Genomic DNA, 22,817 nt, shown 5'->3' on the forward strand with positions numbered 1-22,817 from the left:
TCGCCTTATAGTCTAGAAAATACGGTATGTGTTCCTTCATTATTATTTGATCACTGGCTGAATTTGTTTTAAAGCTTTTCATGTCAGTTTTCATGTTGTCGCTTAAAATTATTATTTGTGTAAAACTTAAACATATATTACATTTATTGAATATATTCAACAGTCAAAACGACAAATCTACCAACAGGGGAAATATTATTACGGTTTACATGCTAATGAAAAATAACTTTTGGTGCTCCCTGGTGTTAAAGATTATTATCTAACACTCAAGCAAACTGTTATCCTCTATATACATGCTCAATCTTATCTTACTTTTTATCTCATGATTATCTTCAGTATTATCACTAAAAATGATGTGTTTAATTACACATGTTCATGATTGTAGTTATGATCTCCCAATAGTATGTAACATTTTTAACATTTGTCTGTTTCTAAATTTGTATGCTTTAAGCAGTAAAATATTCATGTCACTTCACCGACAACATTACCCTATTTCAAATGTATCTTAGTCCATTGTGTTTGTTCCTTGTTGTAAATATTTGTCTCCATTCATTTTGTTTGTTCATTAATGTAAAAATTTGATAATGTTGTTGCTTTGTCATATACACATGCTTGTAAATATAATAAAAATATTACCAGTTATCAATAATTAGGTTACACATTATATAGATTAACATTTATTTAGTTTAGTTTAAACAGTATCTATTTCAAATTTACAGATACAAAGTATTTTAACAACAATACAGCGAACAAAGATTGGAAAACAAGTTACTAAAAACTTATGTAAATTTCTTTCCTATTTGTATTTGAAAAAGAGACGCATCTCCATTCATTTTTTTAGACATTTTTGTTCATAATATTTAAATTATAATGTGTTAATATTTTCTATTTAGCTCCATGGTTAATTTGTAATTTGTAATTGTTACTGCTCTTTGTATACATTGTATGTAACGTTTATTCTATAAATAACGGGGTTGTCATGATATTTTACAGCTTCAAAAAGGTGAAAAAAAGGCTTAATTAATGACAATTAAAAAAATGAAGTTGTTGTCATGGTATGACAACTGCAAAAAAATGAAAATAAACAAATGCTTCATAAATGATAATAAGAAAATAAAGGGGTGCTCATTTTATGATAGCTCCAAAAAAAATGACAGTAAAGAGGGTTTCATTAATGAAAAGACTATTTTTTAAGTGTTCATTACTCAATTTTCTTAATATTCCTTTCATCTGAATATGATGTTTTCGGCCATTATGCCTGGTTTTTATTGTATATATATTGTTGATTTTACCTGTATGGTTTGAGTTATAATTGCATTCACATTGTTCCTTGTTTTTTTTGTCTTTAACATTGTCTTTTTGTATTCTCTTGTTTATCCTCTTGTAGTATATAGGCATTTGGCGGTCAGAATTATTTGTGCACTCATGTTTGACTATTAAATTATTTACTTGCATATTTATATAATCTAACCAAATTGTCCATTATAGGTGCCAGAAGATCTTATCAGCTTATTGTTTTACGATGCACATGGGTTATTTTTGCCATTAACGGATAAAATGCTTATATTAAGTGTGGATGTCATTGGAGTCATATAAAACATTTTTGGTATTGCTGTGAAATGAGTTTTATTTTCATAATTTCTTCTATGAACATTTACCGAACATTATATATTTTCTAAACTTATAATCCTTAATCAGACAGCTATATTATTGTCAAGTATGTACATGTGTAAAAGTCTGTGATTGTTAATGCTCAGTATAGTCAAATATCCGAGATAGCAACTGTTTATTTTTATTTTAAACATACATATTTTGTGCAAGCTTATAACAAAACATAAAAATAATGATATACCATGCCATCGGTTTGTTTACAATTACCTGTTCAGCTTACTTCCATGTTTCTATTATAGTCATGTAGTATTATAGCAGCAGCAAATGTACTATGGTGTAATATTTTAAAGTCAGTCAATATAAATGTAGACTTCGTAAATTGCCTTAGTATCTGGATAAAAATGCACTTTAATCTGCACGGAAAATGCACATTGATCTGCAACAAAAATGCACATACAATTATTAGTCTCATTTATCTCATATACAATATATTGCCACTTATGTTATATACCATATTTAGCCTGAAAGTCATACTAATTATATGCAATAAGACAGTTTGGTTGTAAGTTTTGTCAATGTTCTCCATTATAATTTGAAAATAAATAATAAACAAAAAGTTTCACTGTCAGATATGATTTTTGCCCACTCCACGATCCTTGTTGAAGCCGGTGTATCAGGACACACATTCCTAATATGCTTTATGTCCATTCAAAGACCCTTCTCAATGTAGAATGTGTTTCATGACACACATTCTTGAGAATGTTCAATCCGAGATCCTTGTTGTAGCATGTGTCTCAGAACACACTGTACTGATACGATTCATGTCCATTCAAAGATCCTTCCTAATATAGCCTGTGTATCATGACACATTTTACTGATACGCATTATGTCTACTCCGAGATCATTGTTGTTGTGCCCTGTGTATCATGACACACGTGACTGTTACGCGTTATGTCTACTCCGAGATCATTATTGTGCCCTGTGTATCATGACACACTTGACTGATACATATTATGTCTACTCCGAGATCATTCTTGTGCCAAGTGTATCATGACACACTTGACTGATACGCATTATGTCTACTCCGAGATCATTCTTGTTGTAACCTGTGTATCATGACACACTTTACTGATACGATTTATGCCCACTTTAAGATCCTTCTTAATGTAGCCTAAGTATCATGACACACTTTACTGATACGCATTATTTCCAATCCGAGATCCTTGTTGTAGCATGTGTCTCAGGACACACTGTACTGATAAGCTTCATGTCCATTCAAAGATCCTTCCTAATATAGCCTGTGTATCATGCCACATTTTACTGACACGCATTATGAATACTCCGATATCATTCTTGTTGTGCCCTGTGTATCATGACACACTTGACTGTTACGCATTATGTCTACTCCGAGATCATTCTTGTGCCCTGTATATCATGACACACTTGACTGATACGCATTATGTATACTCCGAGATCATTCTTGTGCCCTGTATATCATGACACACTTGACTGATACACATTATGTCTACTCCGAGATCATTCTTGTGCCCTGTGTATCATGACACACGTGACTGTTACGCATTATTTCTACTCCGAGATCATTCTTGTGCTCTGTGTATCATGCCACACTTGACTGTTACGCATTATGTCTACTCCGAGATCATTGTTGTTGTGCCCTGTGTATCATGACACACTTGACTGATACGCATTATGTCTACTCCGAGATCATTCTTGTGCCCTGTGTATCATGACACACTTGACTGATACGCATTATGTCTACTCCGAGATCATTCTTGTTGTGCCCTGTGTATCATGACACACGTGACTGTTACGCGTAATGCCCACTCAAAGATCCTTGTCAATGTAGCCCGTGTATCATGACACATTTAACTGTTACGCGTTATGCCCACTCAAAGATCCTTGTCAATGTAGCCCGTGTAGCATGCCACGCATTACTGCTACACTTTATGGCCGTTCAAAGATCCTTTTTTGTAGCCTGTGTTAACGCAACACAATACTGATACGCTTATGCCCACTTAAAGATCCTTGTTAATGTAGCCTGTGTATCATGACACAAATTATTGATACTCTTTATGCCCACTCCAAAACCTTTTTTTCTCGTAGCCTGTGTATCACGTCACACTTAACTGATACGCTTTATGCCAATTCAAAGATCCTTGTCAATGTAGCTTGTGTATCATGACACACATTACGGATATACTTTATGTCCAATCGACAATCCTTCCTGTGTTTCATGACGCATATTACCGATACTCTTAATGTCACTCAACGATCCTTCTTGTTGTAGCCTGTGTATCATGCCACATATTATTGATACGCGTTATGTCACTCAACGATCCTTCTTGTTATAGCCTGTGTATCATGCCACATATTATTGATCCGCTTAATGTCACTCAATGATCCTTCTTGTGGTTGCCTGTGTATCATGACGCATATTACCGATACTCTTTATGTCACTCAACGATCCTTCTTGTAGCCTGTGTATCATGCCACATTTATTGATACGCTTTATGTCACTCAACGATCCTTCTTGTTGTAGCCTGTGTATCATGCCACATATTATTGATACGCTTTATGTCACTCAACGATCCTTCTTGTTGTAGCCTGTGTATCATGACGCATATTACCGATACTCTTTATGTCGCTCAACGATCCTTCTTGTTGTAGCCTGTGTATCATGCCACATATTACCGATACTCTTTATGTCACTCAACGATCCTTCTTGTTGTAGCCTGTGTATCATGCCACATATTATTGATACGCTTTATGTCACTCAACGATCCTTCTTGTTGTAGGCTGTGTATCATGCCACATATTACCGATACTCTTTATGTCACTCAACGATCCTTCTTGTTGTAGCCTGTGTATCATGCCACATATTATTGATACTCTTTATGTCACTCAACGATCCTTCTTGTTGTAGCCTGTGTACCATGCCACATATTATTGATACGCTTTATGTCGCTCAACGATCCTTCTTGTAGCCTGTGTATCATGCCACATATAATTGATACGCTTTAGGTCGCTCAACGATCCTTCTTGTTGTAGCCTGTGTATCATGCCACATTTAATTGATACGCTTTATGTCACTCAACGATCCTTCTTGTTGTAGCCTGTGTATCATGCCCCATATAATTGATACGCTTTATGTCGCTCAACGATCCTTCTTGTTGTAGCCTGTGTATCATGCCACATATTATTGATACGCTTTATGTCCACTCCAAGATCCAAACATGAACTTACACAGAAAATGAGACAGCATTGTGACGAGGATAGATCTATTTATTGAGCTCAGGTTTTCTCTGGATTTGCTAGTTCAAGTACCTTCAAGTGAGAATATTATATAATAAGATACACTAGATTTTAAGTCTTCTACTTGCTTGTGTACGCAAAACGTACTACTTGCTGTTTTTGATTGACCACATCGAACCTTTTAAGATTTTGGCACTGTAGCTTCAGCTTGACTCCTTTGTTTGCAGGTGATGTATGTATCCGATCGTTGAGTAGTTGAAATGTCATTATCAGTCTATATGTTCAGTGTGTGTATACCACGTGATAAATTGCGTCATAAATGCTACGTCGGAAGGTAATATTTTGCTTCGATTGAAGACTTAAAACAATGATAACTTTTCATTTTCTTTACCATTTTAAATGACACATAGCGCAGTCTATGCAGCTTACGGAGCCCCGCCTTCGGTCTTTTACCAAATTTTGATTGAGAGTTTAGTTTCTTATAACACTTCGACAAACCTTTTCACGATACGGCCGTCTGACGGAGCACTGTCAAAACATTGTTTTGGAAACAGGTTTGTCGAAGTGTTTGATGAAACTAATCACCTTATCAAACTCCGGTTATAAAACAAAGGTGGGGCTCTTTAAGCTGCATAGACTGGCCTTTGTTTCATTTATATTGGTTAATTAAGTAAGCGAAAAGTTATCTTTGATATAAGTCTTTATTTTAAGCAAAATATTGCCTTCCGACGTAGCATAAATGACGTAATTTATCACGTGGTATACACACACTGATGTTAGTTTTACTTTATTCTTTAAGTTGATGCTGGGTCAGATGAAACACATATTCTATACTTTATTGTTGATACATTTTGGGACAAGTGTGCGGTTATGTGCATATATTTACACCTCAACTTCCATTCCTTAAATGAACTGCCTTTCGGCAATTGCGTTTATCAATCGATGAACGCAACATCTTATATATGTTCGGATCGCATTTGCATAACAATATACATGAACACTTTTGATCCTGTTATTGTTTGTATTCTGTCAGCAGGTCTCGTAAAATATAAATAAACATTTTAGAAAGTGTAAAGTTATTTTATTTTAAACGTATTGTTGCCAAAAGTGTTTCAATTTTACGCTTAAAAGTGATTTCAAGTGGTTTATCTTTTCTCGCGTTTCCCTTCGGACTCCACACACTTTGACCATCCCAATTGCGTTCATACCCCGATAATGACATCAACCCCGCAATTCATTCCTTAAATACACTAGTTAAAAAACAGACCACTCTTATTCCAATGAAATTGTGTTTCGCCGACCGTTTCAAGGCGGTATATCCATTATCGATGCGATGGGTGTTGTCTTTTTTTGGCGTTTGTATGTTTGTGTCTTATGTTTCGGTGTCGCTTGGGCCTTTGCCTTCTGTTTGTTGTTTGTATTCGAGTATATCATGGTCTGTCCGAGCTTATTGGCTTGACCCCACCGTGACACCACAGAGACTTGAATTGTGTTCAAATGCCGTTACTGACATGAAAAGAAATGACTGCAATTCTCAATCAAGCCAAAATATTTGAAGACTTTAAGAAACGGAGTATAATGCGTGTGCGATCCGTGTGCGATATCCTAGCTCTTTGCGAAGAGACGTATTGGTTCTTTAACCAGCTCGGTGTAAAGCACCGATATACGGGATACAACAATTCCTGGATTTTAACAAACACTGAGTACACTTTTTCCAATTACTACCCTTGGAATGATGAGCGCTAGGCTTTAAGGAGCTACTGATACCATAGTTTAACGTCTTTCAGTTTTGAAGCGTTCGGGGTTTGATTCTTCGACCTCCCGGACCGAAGCGAGTGCTCTACCACTGAGTAATCGGGGCTCAGACGCTAAACAAGATTTATATTTGAATTTTAACTACTGTGCTTTAATGTCTGTAGTTTTCATTGTAAAATTATATAATTGTTTTTATGAAAATATTATTCAATTCGCTTCGCTCCCTTTATTAAAACAAGGACAATTTCATTGTTGCATTTTAGGCTATGGTTTTGCACTATTTTATTATCACCTGTCAAGCCCACCTGGGTGAATTGAGTGAGTAGCTTGGGTGACTTGACATTCTTACTCTATTTAACCCCCCACACATGACTATAATAGTCATATTCGACGGAAGAAAGAAGAAGAAGAAGAAGAAGAAGAAGAAGAAGAAGAAGAAGAAGAAGAAGAAGAAAAAGGAGGTGGAGGAGGATGAGGAGAAGAAGAAGAAGAAGAAGAAGAAGAAGAAGAAGAAGAACGATGCCACAAATGAAATCTTGCAATTATCTGTTATATGTACCCATAACATGATAAAGTGTATGAACCTCTCACATATAAGAAGATTTCAGTTTTCAATATATTATGTTCAGTAATATTAGGTTTTCAATATGGCAACATATCATTTATCATTTGATGAAAAGTATTTGCTAATAAGTTTATAACATTCGTCCTCAAATCGTTTACAGGTACTAATATGCAACAGTTTAAGGCAGTTTATTAGAGAGGGATAACATATTTACAACAAAAATGCAATTTAACGCATCTTGGACACGAATGCGTAGCCTGACACCGGCATCTTATTCTTTTGGGACAGATAAAAACTCTGGAGAAATATTTGTCTTAAAACCACAACCACTATCGAAATTGCATATTTGCGTGATAATGCCCCAAGATTTTCTTTGATTCAGCTTTATTTGAAATCTACCTGTAAGCTTGATAAAATCATGAAACTGTTCTTCATTGTTTCTTTAACAATCGCACCGAACATCAAAGCAAACATGTTTTAGGTTTACTGTTTCAAAAACGGTTTGATTTAACAGACCTGATACTTCATTTTGTTACCCGATTCACACATACATTTATGAGAATTCTGAACATTTGAAAAGGGTTTTGGGTGCTTTATGTATAACGTATTTTCGCTCCGTGGTAGTGACCAGCTAGCAACTATATATGAATAACACCAAAATTGTATGTGATCAAAGTTGTACATACATAATGATAGCTGTCAAAGAACTAGCTATTAAAGAGTCAGTTCCATTTATGACTTCATTCGGAACACTTCGGCCATTTTCCTTGGATGTGTGCCGAAAAAGTTTGTAAAATGCTAAATAATAGTTTTATCAATTTCAGTGTTTTACTGTGTATTTTGTATGATTATGGGTTGATTAATTGCCATTGAAGTGTTTTATTGCATAAATAATTAATAGTCACATGATTCATTCCGTTTAACTGCTAAATTGAAATTACTACGCGATCTACTTGCAGCGTAGTTAAATGGAAAACAAACTGACATTGTAAAGCGTCCATATACCTCCGAGGTTGTTTTCGATAAAAAATGACCGAAGAGTTTCGATTGCTATGACTTTATAAAATAGGGCCAAGGAAGCAGCTTGAAAATAATAAGTTACAATGGTGAATATAATGCCCCAACTAGCGGGTTTAGAGGGGGCGCACTCGGCGTGCGCCCCCTCTAAAATCATCCAAGTTTACTTTTTTATGTCAATGTAGGAGATAGAACATAATAAAATACGCCCATTATTTTCGACTACAAATTGTTAAAATTTTCTTGATTCAATTACCCCTTACAGTTTATGCGCCTCTAAGTTACGCCTGCTCTAACGTCAATTCCTGGAGCCGCCACTGGGTCCATCAATGTTAATTGAAAAATAGATGCCCTTTTGATAAAAAATCCTTTAACTGTATTTTATGTATGAAACCCGCTGTATTTCTTTGATTTTAACTGTGTTTGCAATGACAGCAATAAACTTGGAACATTGCAAGAAAGCATAGAACAAGGGCCGTGTTTTATTGCTTATATCTGAATGCGTGAACGTTTGTACACATATATACACATAGATACATAAAATAAATAATATAAATATAAAAAAGAAAACAAACATGAATAACCATTTAACTTCAACAGCCTTTAAGCAAAATCATTGTTCTTGTCAATCCAACAAAGGAAACCGTAATGAATAATAATTTATTTATCCAAAAACAGTTGTATATTATAAATAAGCACCACTGAAGCAATGAACACATAGTTTATGAAAGGGTAAAACATTTTTTTACAATGTCATGGCCTTTGTTAATACAAACATTTCTTACAATGTCATGGCCTATCTTAAAACAAAGATTTCTTACAATGTCATGGCCTTTGTTAATACAAACATTTCTTACAATGTCATGGCCTTTGTTAATACAAAGATTTCTCACAATGTCATGGCCTTTGTTAATACAAACATTTCTTACAATGTCATGGCCTTTGTTAAAACAAAGATTTCTTACAATGTCATGGCCTTTGTTAATACAAACATTTCTCACAATGTCATTGCCTTTGTTAATACAAACATTTCTTACAATGTCATGGCCTTTGTTAATACAAACATTTCTTACAATGTCATGGCCTTTGTTAATACAAAGATTTCTTACAATGTCATGGCCTTTGTTAATACATAGAGAATCTGACACTCGTTGTCATTTAATACCAATTTTTACTAAACTCGTCCAGGAAAACTGTTAGTTAGCGAGCCTTTGGCGAGCTTACTAACAGTTTTCCTGGACGAGTTTAGTAAAAATTGGTATTAAATGACAACGAGTGTCAGATTCTTTTTATCACATGCTTTTTCCGGTATAAAATGGCAAAAAAACCCTACCTGTTTCACCTGCGAGGCTGATGAGCCGAATATCACCAAGTGTTGTCATTTCCCGCGCTACATGCATTGCAGGAATGTAGTACCAGGATTTATTTAAAACAGCATATATACCCGATCGTTTTAATTCCGTTTATTTAAGAATGCATTCTCAGATGATATCCAGTAAAAATCACACTGTAAACACTTTAATTTTAACGAAATCTTTCTTTCTGTTATACCGGAAGTGAACATAAACATCATGACGTCATCTAGTAGATGTGACGTCATAATGTTTATGTTCATTTTCGGTTAAAATAAACTAAATTTTGGACGCTTCTAAATTTGCTTTTTCAAGATATCAAGACGACATACTTTGTTATCCTCTTAATATTTAGAAAGAAATTCAACTACTCTAACAAAACAAATATTTATTATAGAAATAAAATAAGAATTGAAGGTTTGGTATACAGGAATATTACCAATTAGCAGTTCCTTTTTGCCAATTAACTTTTTATATAAATGCGGAGCGATATATTTTCTGACCAATAGATGAAGAGCAATGTTATATTACACATGTGTAATATAAAAAAATACGTGATGGTTATATTAAACCGGAAACAAGGTGTAGCATGTGATAAAAAGATTTCTCACAATGTCATGGCCTTTGTTATTACAAAGATTTCTTACAATGTCATGGCCTTTGTTAATACAAACATTTCTTACAATGTCATGGCCTTTGTTAAAACAAACATTTCTTACAATGTCATGGCCTTTGTTAATACAAACATTTCTTACAATGTCATGGCCTTTGTTAATACAATCATTTCTTACAATGTCATGGCCTTTGTTAAAACAAACATTTCTCATGGCCTTTGTTAAAACAAAGATTTCTTACAATGTCACGGCCTTTGTTAATACAAACATTTCTTACAATGTCATGGCCTTTGTTAATACAATCATTTCTTACAATGTCATGGCCTTTGTTAATACAATCATTTCTTACAATGTCATGGCCTTATTTAAAACGAAGATTTCTTACAATGCCGTAAAAAATAAAGCTAACATGTTTTTTTTTATATATTCATGTATGTAATAAGGAAAGTTTTCTTAAATAAGACAAAAAAATAACAACAACAGTTATCGAGTATATAAATTATTGTTCAACTATAATGATCAAGGTATAGAAATAAAACAGATTTATACAAAAAATAAAAAGTAAATTTTACAAAAAATCAAATATAAAAACATGAGGTAGATCTGCTTAGAATAGATACCGATAAATGCAATATAGTGAATCCCAATAAATAAAGGGAGCAATATTTGTATAAAGTAAATGCTCCAAAAAGTTGAGGATCGAGTATTTACCCAGGAAAGGTGTTTCGTGTTAAATGTATATAAATAAGCGTGTGTATAATGTGTGTTTTTCACTTGCGATTGCTCAGCCTACTTTAACACCAAACTCGTAGTTTATTTTACTTTAAAAGAATACACTAACGGTGTCATCAAATTGTGCTGAGATGGACCCGTGAAATATTGAACACTGTTTCAAAACGTGACTGAACATAGCAGTAACATAGTGCGGAACTTCCGCCGCCTTTTGCCCACCTTCCATGCGAAGGCGTCACGTAGCAACACAACCAGTTCTTTTCCTGTGCTAAAAGGCTCGGTACCAACGAAAACCTCTTTTCAACCTTCTTTCACTACCATAAGTACGTTGTCTACCTGTGACTTGTACACAAGACCCACCGGGCTGACCAATATGCAAATGCGGTCGTCGGTGGCGACTTTCGCGGACGTTATGAGGTTACTGGGGTCCATTGTCTGATGGCGCTTCGAAAGTTTGGGGTCTCTGAAAGGAACGCTGATTAACTTTTTCTGCACCATGTACTCGTCATCACCCGTTCGCACTAGGACGCTGTGCGCAACCTCGGACCGGTGTGTCCGCCCGTCAAATGCGAAAGTGATCTGTGAGTATACCCTGTAGAGTCCGGCTTCCGGCGCTACCACACAGGATTCGTTCGGGCTCGGCAGCACGCGGGAGCCTACTGTCTGCTCCGATCCCTTCCATCGTAGGAAACCACTGTCTTAAAACAGAGAAAAATCGTATTAGATAATGGTTTTTAAAAACCATATTAGCTTGTAAACTTTGTTTAGCGAAAATTCTTGAAGAAACACTCTTACTCCCAAATAAAGGTTCACCAGTCAAAATTGACGTTTTTTAAACATTTGTATGTATTGATTTTGAATAAGGGTGTCACTTTAATTAATATTAATTAATTAATAAAAAACACATTTATATTGTCCTTTTTAAAATTAATTTCCTATAACAGTTGAAGAAAGTCTTAGCTTCATTCTTTTAGAAATAACTTATTATGATTCAAGAAATTGGAGCTTGCAGGTTTAACACACGCTTTGAGTAAACAATGTGAACTCCGATATGGTTCCGTCCGTAGCAAAGTAGTTAAATTCTAACGTAAGCTATGTATGTCAGTATAGTAGTATAAATATTATGACTATTTTACAATCTATTTTTATCGATATAATAGCTCTGACATGTGCATACCCATCAATGTCTGCTGATCGAGGACAAATCTTCCGATTGGTTTGCTATGATCTGCATTGTCCGTATCTAGAAATTGAAATTCAAGGTTTTTATTGCAAACCTGGTGGGGTGTTTTCTATTTATATAATTATGGGGCATGTCATACCTGAAAGTTGTGGATTTTTGTATTCGATCGTAACTTGAAACGCGAATACCCCGCCGCGGTTATGATTAATACATACAGTACGTGTCTAAGTTGTTTTAAACGGGGTTTATGTTTAAAATTTAGACTACTGTGCTTGTTTCTGTAGTCTTTCATATATTAAAATATTGGGATCATTATCAATAATGATTTTATTTAACTACTCAGATCAAACCAATGTTTTTTACTTATTTTATTAATTTCATTTAAAAGTAATATATTGACTTACATGGTTCATACCAGGGCTTCTGCAAAGCTGTCATTTCATTGACCTATAAATAGAAACGAAAGTACGCGTCGGAATCCCAAACTCAGTATGATGTCAATCGTGAAACCGGGGACATTATATCAAATTAGTCCATAGATACATGCACTATCCTCTGTTGAAATCAATTATATTGAAAAAAAAAAACAACAGGAAAAAAAATAATTTTCACTTTATTTTAAAATAATGTTTCTTTGATAATGTCCGCAGTTTATCCCATTTACGGAATGAAGCCAGTCTAGGGGTGGTTTTGAGTCTATTTATACTTATACTCAGGCAAAGCTCATTCGACGAGGTATATAAGGTTATTTTTAGCCAATATATTTGAGTTTATTTATGCACCAGTCAATTGTAACCCCCCCCCCCGGTCCGGGGAATAGCGGGGACTTTGACTTTTGATCCAGCCAACCCCGGGTAAAATCCCCGGGACGAACTGATGGTTAAATCCCCGCCAAATGCTCCTGCACCCCAGGGACTCTAGATAAGGATAAGTCTCCGCTAAATTTTGCGCGAAGATAAAACCACCGCAGTCACCCGGCACTGCGGGGCCACATGGAAAGTAAAAACACGACCCATTTCCCCGGCTATCTCCGGTATACCCCCGGACCGGGGGGGGCCAGGGTTACAATTGACTGGTGCATTATTTATTTAAGGCATTGGTGTGTGTATTCAAAACGGAACGCTATAACCTTAGACTGGTTTCTTGCGCCAGAGCAGCTGTTAGTTCTTTCATTGATAAACATAAATTACAATTAATACACCTAACATACCGACGAATTTAAGATAGGCTCGGCAGAAGCGGACGATCTGCTCATGTAGAAAACTGGTATAAGAACGGTCCATGACAGCAGACATCCTATAACGGCGCTCACTGCTATAACCAAACACGCACGTCTACATGTCCATTCCTCACGGTTTTCGGCGACCGTTTGTCTCGAGGAAGTTACGGAAGCCGAAGTGTACCCATCATTTTCCATGTTTATTCCAACAAAAGGATTTGTGTTATTCGCAAGCAAGTTTTTATGCTCCACCTTTTACCTTTCTGCGTTCGCACTGTTTTCTCTGAAGTAATCGCAAGTCGACGCCTTAGGCCGGTCGGACGCGCCTTCTCCCACTTCATATACCCCTAATGCATCCATTTTCTTTTTTGTCAGTCTCTTTACTTCTGTCCCGTATTTCAATTCCTTTATACCTTCCACTTCTTTCGACGTTTCTCCAAAGTAGGTATCGACTTATTTTAACCTAATTCGTCCTTTATAGTGCAATTGTAAGTTTGGTTTTTCCAATAGTACTTGTTCCTATTTTTAGGTCAATCCAATGACAGATTCCCAGGATCACTGGCAAGCGAAGTCAATAGTATATTTTTTAAACTGAAAATATTAAAATAAATACATAATCATTGGCTCTATCTGAGTACTTTTAACATTTTTAAATAAAATAATTATTGACCATAATTACATCTTTGACCGGTATAATCATACCTGCGGTTGGTATACGCGTTTTAAGTTACCATCGGATACAGGCATACTGAAGTTTCAGGTACACGCTTATGATTTTGTACTAATTCAATTAGGGTAACTTGGATTAAACATTTTTGTGATATCATTTATTGTTATATTTGTAGTCTTTATGAGTTATTGAACTGCGTTTTGTATTTGATTTGTACTCACTGTTCAATATTTGACGAATGGACTGTCCAATAATCTAATAATATACAGTCATGTTTAAATGATGAACAGTCAGTGGAACTAGTAGTATGGTGTGATTAACATAATGTAGAATCAAGATGTGTGTTTATCGAATCACAGTCTTCATTTAAATGATTATCCTTGACAGCGCTGTATATATGGACATAATTCAACTGGATCCGAGTCAATTCCACAAGCCTTATATAAAATGTAGATGTATATTTAGAAAAAAAAACAGTTTTCCCAGTGTAGTGACGTATGGGGTGGAAGGTGGGGTCGTGTCACAAATAGGGAAACCAATAATGAAGCAAACTAAATTCTTTCTTCTTTCATGTCCCAAATTTGGTTTCCTAATAAAAACAACCATGTATAGTTGTATAACAGCCTTAAAATAAAATAAAAATAAAATAAAAACAGTAGACAAAACGCGAATAGTTAAGACTACTGACGCATTGTTAACTAAATCAAATTATGACCGAATAAGCATTAAATGTACTTATTTCAAATACTACTTATATTAAACCTAAGCGTCATTCTGTCCTAACAACCCTGTAGAAATCGATAAAAATGTACACCACTATTAAAACAGGCCCCAAACTGGTAACTCCATAATGCAACCTTTAAGATGTAGTGGTTTACATGACATTTTGTTTACCTCATACCCATGCCATTATAGGTTGCAAATTGTGGATTCAAACCCTCCCATGTCTTCCCCTATCAAAATGGACAACATTTATGATTCATACCTGGCAGTCGAACTCATTATACCAGGACATACGTGTAGTTGTCCTGATTAAACAAGTCAGTTAAACAAAGAGGCGCTATTAAGACTCATGATCAACACCATTATGTGTGAGTTCCAAGTCGAGATTGTATAACATTTACACTGGTTGATGGTCTCCTTCCCTTCTACATGGGAGATCTCATACCGACATTCCAGGGAGAACTTTTTATGGACTCCCTATTTCTGAAACACTTCAGAAGTGGTATTAGCTGGAACTATGTTTGGTCTGAAGAGGACAGCTGCTGCAATTATTGTCGTGGGAAACAGCAGACTGTGTGTTTGTATTTTCAGTTGACGGCGGGATTCCTGCCATGATTTGTGTATAAACACACAACCCGTCTAGCATGTGATATATATAATAATATACAATACATCAACCTTTTTCTGAATTTATTGAACTGATGAAGTGTGATTTTTGTGGTATTAATTATAACATGTGCTTCATTTAGAGATAAATCTACATCTCACGAACCAGAGTACCCAGGCCGACAGTTTTACCTGTGTTTAAAAACGACGTAGGCGCAATTTTACAAAATGATATCATTTGGTTTGTTTTATCAATATTTAACCATATGAATAAATTTTGTTATAAACAAAAGTGATGTAACTTAAAACAATATATTATACGTCAAGGAGAAGTCAAAGAGGAAAATCAAGAAACTCCAAAATCAAAATGTAAACATACATAATTTCGCGAATAGCTTAATAATTCTAAACCCTTCTCCACGTAAACCATTTCAGGAAAAACAAGCACAGAATCATCATAGGGTGTCTTGATTTGAGCCATTCGGAACTTCTCGGCCATTTTTATCGAAAACAATCTCGGATGTATTTGGACGGTTTACATAGTCAAAAAGTGGTACGTTTAAGTCCGCCGCAAGTAGATCGCGTAGTAATTTTATTTAGCAGTTAAACTTTATGTCTTAACTCTTGGGAATCTTAATTATGTTTGCAATAATATACTTCAATCAATTTAAACTTAGATCAATAAATACAACTCTAAAACACTACATTTAATTAATGATATAATTAAAAAAATTACGAACTACTTCAACTGATGTACCGGCATACATCCGAGGTTGTTTTCGATAAAAATGGCCGAGGAGTTCCGAATGGATTTGAGTTTGTGCGCAACCCTTTTTACCGTGTTTAAGGACACAGAAAAAAAAGCCAACTGGAAGTAATATACGGTTGCCTCAAATATCCTTATCGGGAAGAGGGTCAGGGGAGGGCTGGGGGCGAGGTAAATTATTTAATATTAATGCCAACGAAATGGTTCAACCATATGGGAATGTTTTGATGTTATTTTGTAAGATAAGACTCACTCATAGTTGAACAAAGACAACCCACAAACAATTTACTAAATCACTTAAGTTTAATATTGTCACAATATAGGTTGAGCGTATCATTATACACTAGTACGATATTCATCTAAACCATAAATGCATGTGGATTATCTTTCAAAATAAAATGTGTTTATATATAACTTATGATTGGGAATCCTTTTGTTAAAAGAAAACTAGTTTTTTCTTGCAATTTTTCCATATAAAACTTATATTACATGGTAATTTTCCGAAACTCAAAATCAAATTGCACTATCATAAAAATTATGTAAATAACGAATCCGATTCTTGCCATTCATATAATATGGAATTACAATGACTAAAATACTTACAATGCACTGTATAACAATTACCATTGATATTTAACTGCCTTATTTTGAATAACCCTTTTGACAGTTTCAAATTAAAACCACAGCTCGCTATAAAAACAGCTCACATCCTGGTTTACCAGCTTAAATGATAAACGAGATCTAGTGCATAACATGCGACATTTTCTTTTATGCTTTTCGGTGAAATATGGAGTTTAATCAATGAAGTAACAGCAGTGAAAATATCATTTTCTTTGCAAATGAAGGAGTGAAAATATCAATTTTATACTACTTTCAATAAAATGCATTTACTTCCCGATGAGGAAAACCGAGTACCCCAGTTGGAACCAGTAAATTATATCAAAATAATTATTTGATCTAGAATAATGATTGTTTATGTTTGATTTAAGATTTTTGGAAAAATTCAAGATTTCGTGTTTTAGGAAAATTGCAATCCCCTATTTTAACCGTTTTTGAAGCTGAATGTTCGAATATTTGCTTTCGTACAAAACACTAGACTCAAACAAATGGTTGAACATATTAAATTCGATGCTATATCATCAATTTTATATAAATTTCAAACTGTCTGTCTTTATAATGCAAACTCCCTTATAACATTCACACAGCCATTAACACCCCATCACCAATATAAATTACCAAACCACTCATCAATTGTCCACAACGAAGCGAGGTCTTACCCATCTTGTAAACGACCAGTCTACAAACGAATAGTAATGCACCAGTCAATTGTAACGCCCCCCCCCCCCCCCCCCAAGGCCCGGGGTATACCGGGGATAGCCGGAAAAAATGGCCGTGTTTTCAAAACCACATAAATCCCAAGTAATTTAAAAATAGAGTCGGTACTTTACTGAACTGTATCGCGTTACTTTCGCATGCTAAATATACACACACTATAAGCTGGGAAATCATAATGCGCTATTTTTATACAAGTAAACTCAGCTGAGACAGCGTTTAATCATGCAAACTGTTGTATTATTATCCTCATACAAGCACAGGGTTTTTCGGTGGAAATAATGTATTTGCCTATTTAGGAACCAGCTGGTGTCTAGCCCCTGTAATATATATGTATAATGAAACCATGTATCATAAAACGAACTCTCCAATCCAATGCTTATCCATATTTGTTACGTTTACACTTTGCACTTTTCAAGCATTAAATCAGTAAATGGCGGCTCGTGTTAGTCGGTCAATGTATATATTCAATGCTGAATTAAAAAAAAAACTTCGTACATTAACTGTTATTGTAAGGAAACTTTAGTGATTGCTTGTGGTCAACGTTATATTTAGTCTTATGAGACGGTTCTTTCTCTCAAATTTATTGTACATTTATTTCAGTATTTCAGCTGTCAGCCGCTATTGATTTTAATAAGTTGAAGCGGTATATATGAACACTGGCTGGTAAAGTAGTCGGAAGTTACAGACTGCCACTCATCAAACCTTTTTTAGTACATACTAACAATCAGTCGGGTTAGCGCAGTGGTTAGCACACTCGCTTTTCACCAAGGCCACCCGGATTCGATTCCCGGCCTGGGCGCATGTGTCGTTGGTTGGTGGTCACCAAGTCGGACAAGTGGGTTTTCTCCGGGTACTCCGGTTTCCCCACAACACAAGACCACACCCTCGCGCAACATCGTGCCAGCGAAAGTGATTAATATAAGTTGCAATAGCTTGTTCCACAATCGTTGTAAAAAATATATAAGATTAAACTAACAATCTGAAACCAATACTTAGTATGAATTTACAATTTCACCGCAAGCCGGCGAAGGAACGAAGGAACGACAGTCTATGTCATCGGTTATCCAAAATACGCGTCAGCGGCATCCCACCGAACTCCGAGTAGCAAACGGGTATTTCAAAAGAGATGTATTTTGAAATAAATCAATTAAAATACCAATAAATCTCCAATTTAAGCATAAAAACAACAGAAATGTGTGTATAAGGGTAAGATCGTAATCTTTTCATTCGTGATCAAAGGAAATCTACATTTATTTTTTCTCTCGTGGTTTTGCCACTCGTTAAATAATGTTTTCTATGACATGAAATGTAATACGATCTTTAACGCTGAAAGAAACAAATATGCTATATCTAGTTATTTTTATCTCTTTGATTTATTTTTCTCTTTGTTACAAATAATTTATTATTTTTGTCGTTTGTTTTCGGTAATTGTGTTTTGATTGCGCTTAGGACGCTGATGCATATGTGGACTATTGATTCTATTTTAACACACACTCAAAAAATGTGTTTGTATCTTCTTTTTACAACCAATATAGTTAGGATTGTACTTAAACTATTTATACCGTCCTTTACTTCTCGTTATAAACAAGGAAAGACGATGATATTTTCGGCTATTATTTCGTTCAAGAATAAATACGTTATATTTCCGTGAGATAAGGAATTGTAAAAAATAATATAAATTGAAATTATATTATATGAAAAAGCAATCGGTTTTGAATACGTAGACGTTGACGTGCATGTTGAAATTCCCTCGTTGATGACGTGGTCAACGGTCATCTTTATATTGACTAAATGATTATACCTGCTCGACGCACACCTTCAGCTCAGACAAGTACCGAAAAAAATGGTTACATGGAGTAAAATCAAATGATTAAGAATGGTTCGTTCAATACGCTTACTTCGCCGATTCTGTGACCTAAAGCAAAATCTAAATGATTCAGAAGGGCTCGTTTAATGGGCACGTCCCAACCATCCTTAATCAGGAAGATATTACTTCAGAAAATCTTACTGACTATATACTTATTGGCTGACACAATGTAAACGCAAAATGTGACGCAGGGAGTATCCGATAAGTGGAAGTAGGCGGACCTTAAAACACCCACGGCAGCTGAATTTCTAAATGATTAAACCTGGTACCTAATGACCTGTAATTTCATTTGCTTAACAAGTAGATCGCGCTTTTTGGTGAATTGAACAAAAGTGCGTAATCTACGTCATTTTTCCCCACAAATTGATAATTTTAGATATGCAAGAAAAAAATTGAACCGGATCGTAAAATCCGACCTTCGGGCACGCTGCGTGGCCGGTAACTCGGCAAGCCTCGTTACCGGCTTACGCGCATGCCCTCGGGTCGGATTTTTCTCTCCGTACCGGAAACACATGACTACCCGGAGAAAACCCACTTGTCCGGCTTGGTGACCACTAACCAATCTCATATGCGCCCAGGCCAGGATTCAAACCTTGACCGCCTTGGTGAGAAGCGAGTGCGCTAACCACTGCGTAAGCCGTACGACCTAATTTAGTACAACTTATGCTTTTATTTAAATACTTTAATCATATGATGGTATATATTTACGAAAAGGTCGTATCTGTAAAATTTCATGAACTTTAAAAGACGACACCTCACCTGATATGAACAGTTTAACCGTTTAACTTTCACAGGCTTTGAACAAAAGCATTAATTAAATCTATAAAAAAAACAAAAACAAAAAAAAACACACACACACAAAAACAACAACAAACAAACAAACATACGAAACAATAAAATGATAATTTATTGAGCAACCAACAGCTTCACATCATAAATAAGTAACGTGTCAACAATGAACACATGGTATACGAAAGGTTAATATAAATAATTCTTGTTAAAACAAACACGTCTAACAATGTCGTAGATTAATCAAAACAAATATTGCTTATATTTATGCATGACAACATGGACAGTTATCTTTAATAACTTAAAATCAACAAAAGAACAACAACATCAGTCGGGCTTAAATATAGTAATACACGTGCAACTACAATGATCGTCGTAAAAATTGAAAACTGAATCACACTCAAATGTTAAAATGTATATTTGATTTACAAACTACAAACCGGAGGTAGATATATTATGCAATACGTGTTATGGAGTTAAGAAAAACTCATCGTCGGCAACCACGGTACTAAATTTCGTTACACCTCATAAATACACAACGAAGCATATCGTAGATGTGTATCGTGGGTAACCGACGATAAGTAAACCCTAATAGTGATATGCCCCAGCATGTGTACGGTTATGTTAGGAAAATATGCACTTTCCTTAATTCTTTGTATAATATGTATTGTTGTTGTTATCGGTCAATGGAAAATCACACAAGAAACTAGCAACTTCCCGACATTCCAGGCGCGCTAGCCTTGTTGGAATTTTGCAACTGCCGACTGAGCAATCATTCCACAGGAATAAAGTTATTACAAATGCCAAAATGGACGAAACGCCCGAGGGTACTCGTAGCGATATCTCTTAATGGCAGTCACGGGGGGAACACTAAAATACTTGGTCACCCTAAAAGGGACAGTTGATAGCGTAGACGGACTACAATAGCAATAATAAATGTGAGCATTATGTGTCTGGACTAAATGCTCTAAAAGTTTGAGGGACGTGTATTTGTCCAGGAATATAGTTTTGTTTTTAATAGGTTACAAGTAAATATAAAAAATAGCATATATGTCTTTCAAACTACATTTACATCAAAGTTAATTCCAACCTCATAGGTGCAATGACGGTGTCATCAAATTATGCTGAACATTACCTGTAAATATTTTGACACTGCTTAACGTGGAGAAGCATAGCAGTAAACGTGGGGAAGTTTCGCCCCGTTTTGTTCATATTCCGTGCGTAGGCGTTACGTAATATCGCGACCAGGTTTAAGCCTATGGTTATGTAATGTGTTTCAACAAAACCTCCTTTTCACTCTTTTTCCACTGACATTTGTAAGTTGTCTACATTTGACTTGTACACAAGACCAACCGGGATGACCACTATAGATATGCGGTCGTCGGCCGCAGCTTTCGCGGACGCTATGAGAGAACTTGGCTCCATGGTCTGTTGGCGCTCCGACAGTGCGGGGTCTCTGTACGCGACGCTGATCTGCTTTTTCTGTACCATGTTCTCGTCATTGCCTCCTCGCACAAATACGCTGTGCGCCACCTCGTACCGGTATGTCCGCCTGTCGAATGTGAAAGTGATATGTGAGTATACCCTGTATAGTCCGGCGGCACCACACAGAACTTGCTCGCGCTCGGTTGCACGCGGAAGCCAGCTGTCTATTTCGACTCCCTCGATCGTTATAAACGGTTGCCTGTAAGATAGAGAAAATCACACAAGTAAACGTATTATATCGAAACACGGCAAGGGAACGTTACGGGTCAATCGTAATTACTCGGCTGTCGCCGGCAAAATAGGAAGGTAGCCTTTCAATCTACTACGTGTTTTATCCCGAAGCATGTCGGAAATGAAACCAGTTGTTACGATTGCCTATTTATGTTTTCTTTCATTATATTCAGCAAAACGTAAATTATGTATGTGTTAACCTAATAAAACATAAAACAATGACTGTATAGGAGTAGTCTATACCTGGCAAGTATATTTATTTAATTTTGTAACACACACTACAAATAATAAACATCACTCTCTCAATGGTTTCATGACCACGTCGTGTGGCAATATGTGTCCATGCACTTAAACATAGCATTAGCAAAATAAAAAAATAACTTTGCACAAAGCGACTGCTGTAAAAGTTCATGAAACCGCCTCATTTTCTCTGTACAACATTGTCATCCTCTCCCAACTTTCAAAATGACACAAAATCGTTTATCTGAAAAAAATATAAAACGTTATGAATATGTTCAAAATTCAACAATATCTAGACATTAGATGATTCATATACACCCATACACAATCTAAAAGGGTGGGTGGGTGGGAAAAACTACCAGTTTTCTCTTGTCTACTGCCCGGTATAACCTCGAATGACGAATGCACGTGTATAAACGGCTTTTATACTAGCCGTTTACTTATGTAAGTTAACTGACCATTACCATATATGGTAATAGTAGAAACAACCTTGACCATGACCACCATATATGTTAATAGTCGAAACAACCTTGACCATGGCCACCATATATGGTAATAATCGTAAATACGTTTTATTTCGAACCCAAATAAATACATTTATTTGGATTACAGCTTACCGTGTTCCAATTGCGTTACGGGGGTGTACCGCGAGTTTACGTCGGGGTTGTATCGCGAGTTTAATGCAAAACCGCAAGTCCTACTGATACTCAATTTTATATTTGAGGGCGACAATCCGAAAACTGTCCATTATGTCAGAGAAAGAATAGTGCGAGGCACTCAGTGC

The 22,817-nt window shown here is 35.7% G+C and overlaps 1 protein-coding gene across 1 annotated transcript; it reads right to left on the minus strand.

Annotated features, from left to right (window-relative positions):
* Positions 1-9,669: 9,669 nt before the first annotated feature.
* LOC128220148 (uncharacterized) lies at positions 9,670-14,357 on the minus strand. Its single transcript, XM_052928425.1, has 5 exons — positions 14,213-14,357; positions 13,313-13,912; positions 12,507-12,549; positions 12,097-12,162; positions 9,670-11,617 (listed from the first exon to the last, which is right to left on the minus strand). The coding sequence occupies exons 2-5, from the start codon at positions 13,517-13,519 to the stop codon at positions 11,220-11,222; spliced, it is 714 nt and encodes a 237-aa protein (XP_052784385.1). The 5' UTR covers positions 13,520-13,912; positions 14,213-14,357; the 3' UTR covers positions 9,670-11,219.
* Positions 14,358-22,817: the final 8,460 nt, after the last annotated feature.

This window comes from Mya arenaria, chromosome 15 (assembly GCF_026914265.1).
Source record: "Mya arenaria isolate MELC-2E11 chromosome 15, ASM2691426v1".
NCBI lineage: Eukaryota > Metazoa > Mollusca > Bivalvia > Myida > Myidae > Mya > Mya arenaria.

Coding starts and splice junctions, on each gene's coding strand:
- LOC128220148 (XM_052928425.1), bottom strand. CDS start 13,519: ATGGAAAATGATGGGTACACTTCGGCTTCCGTAACTTCCTCGAGACAA. Junction 12,550..13,312: donor AGCCTATCTTAAATTCGTCG/GTATGTTAGGTG, acceptor TTCTATTTATAG/GTCAATGAAATGACAGCTTT. Junction 11,618..12,096: donor CGATCAGCAGACATTGATGG/GTATGCACATGT, acceptor CTCTGTTTTAAG/ACAGTGGTTTCCTACGATGG.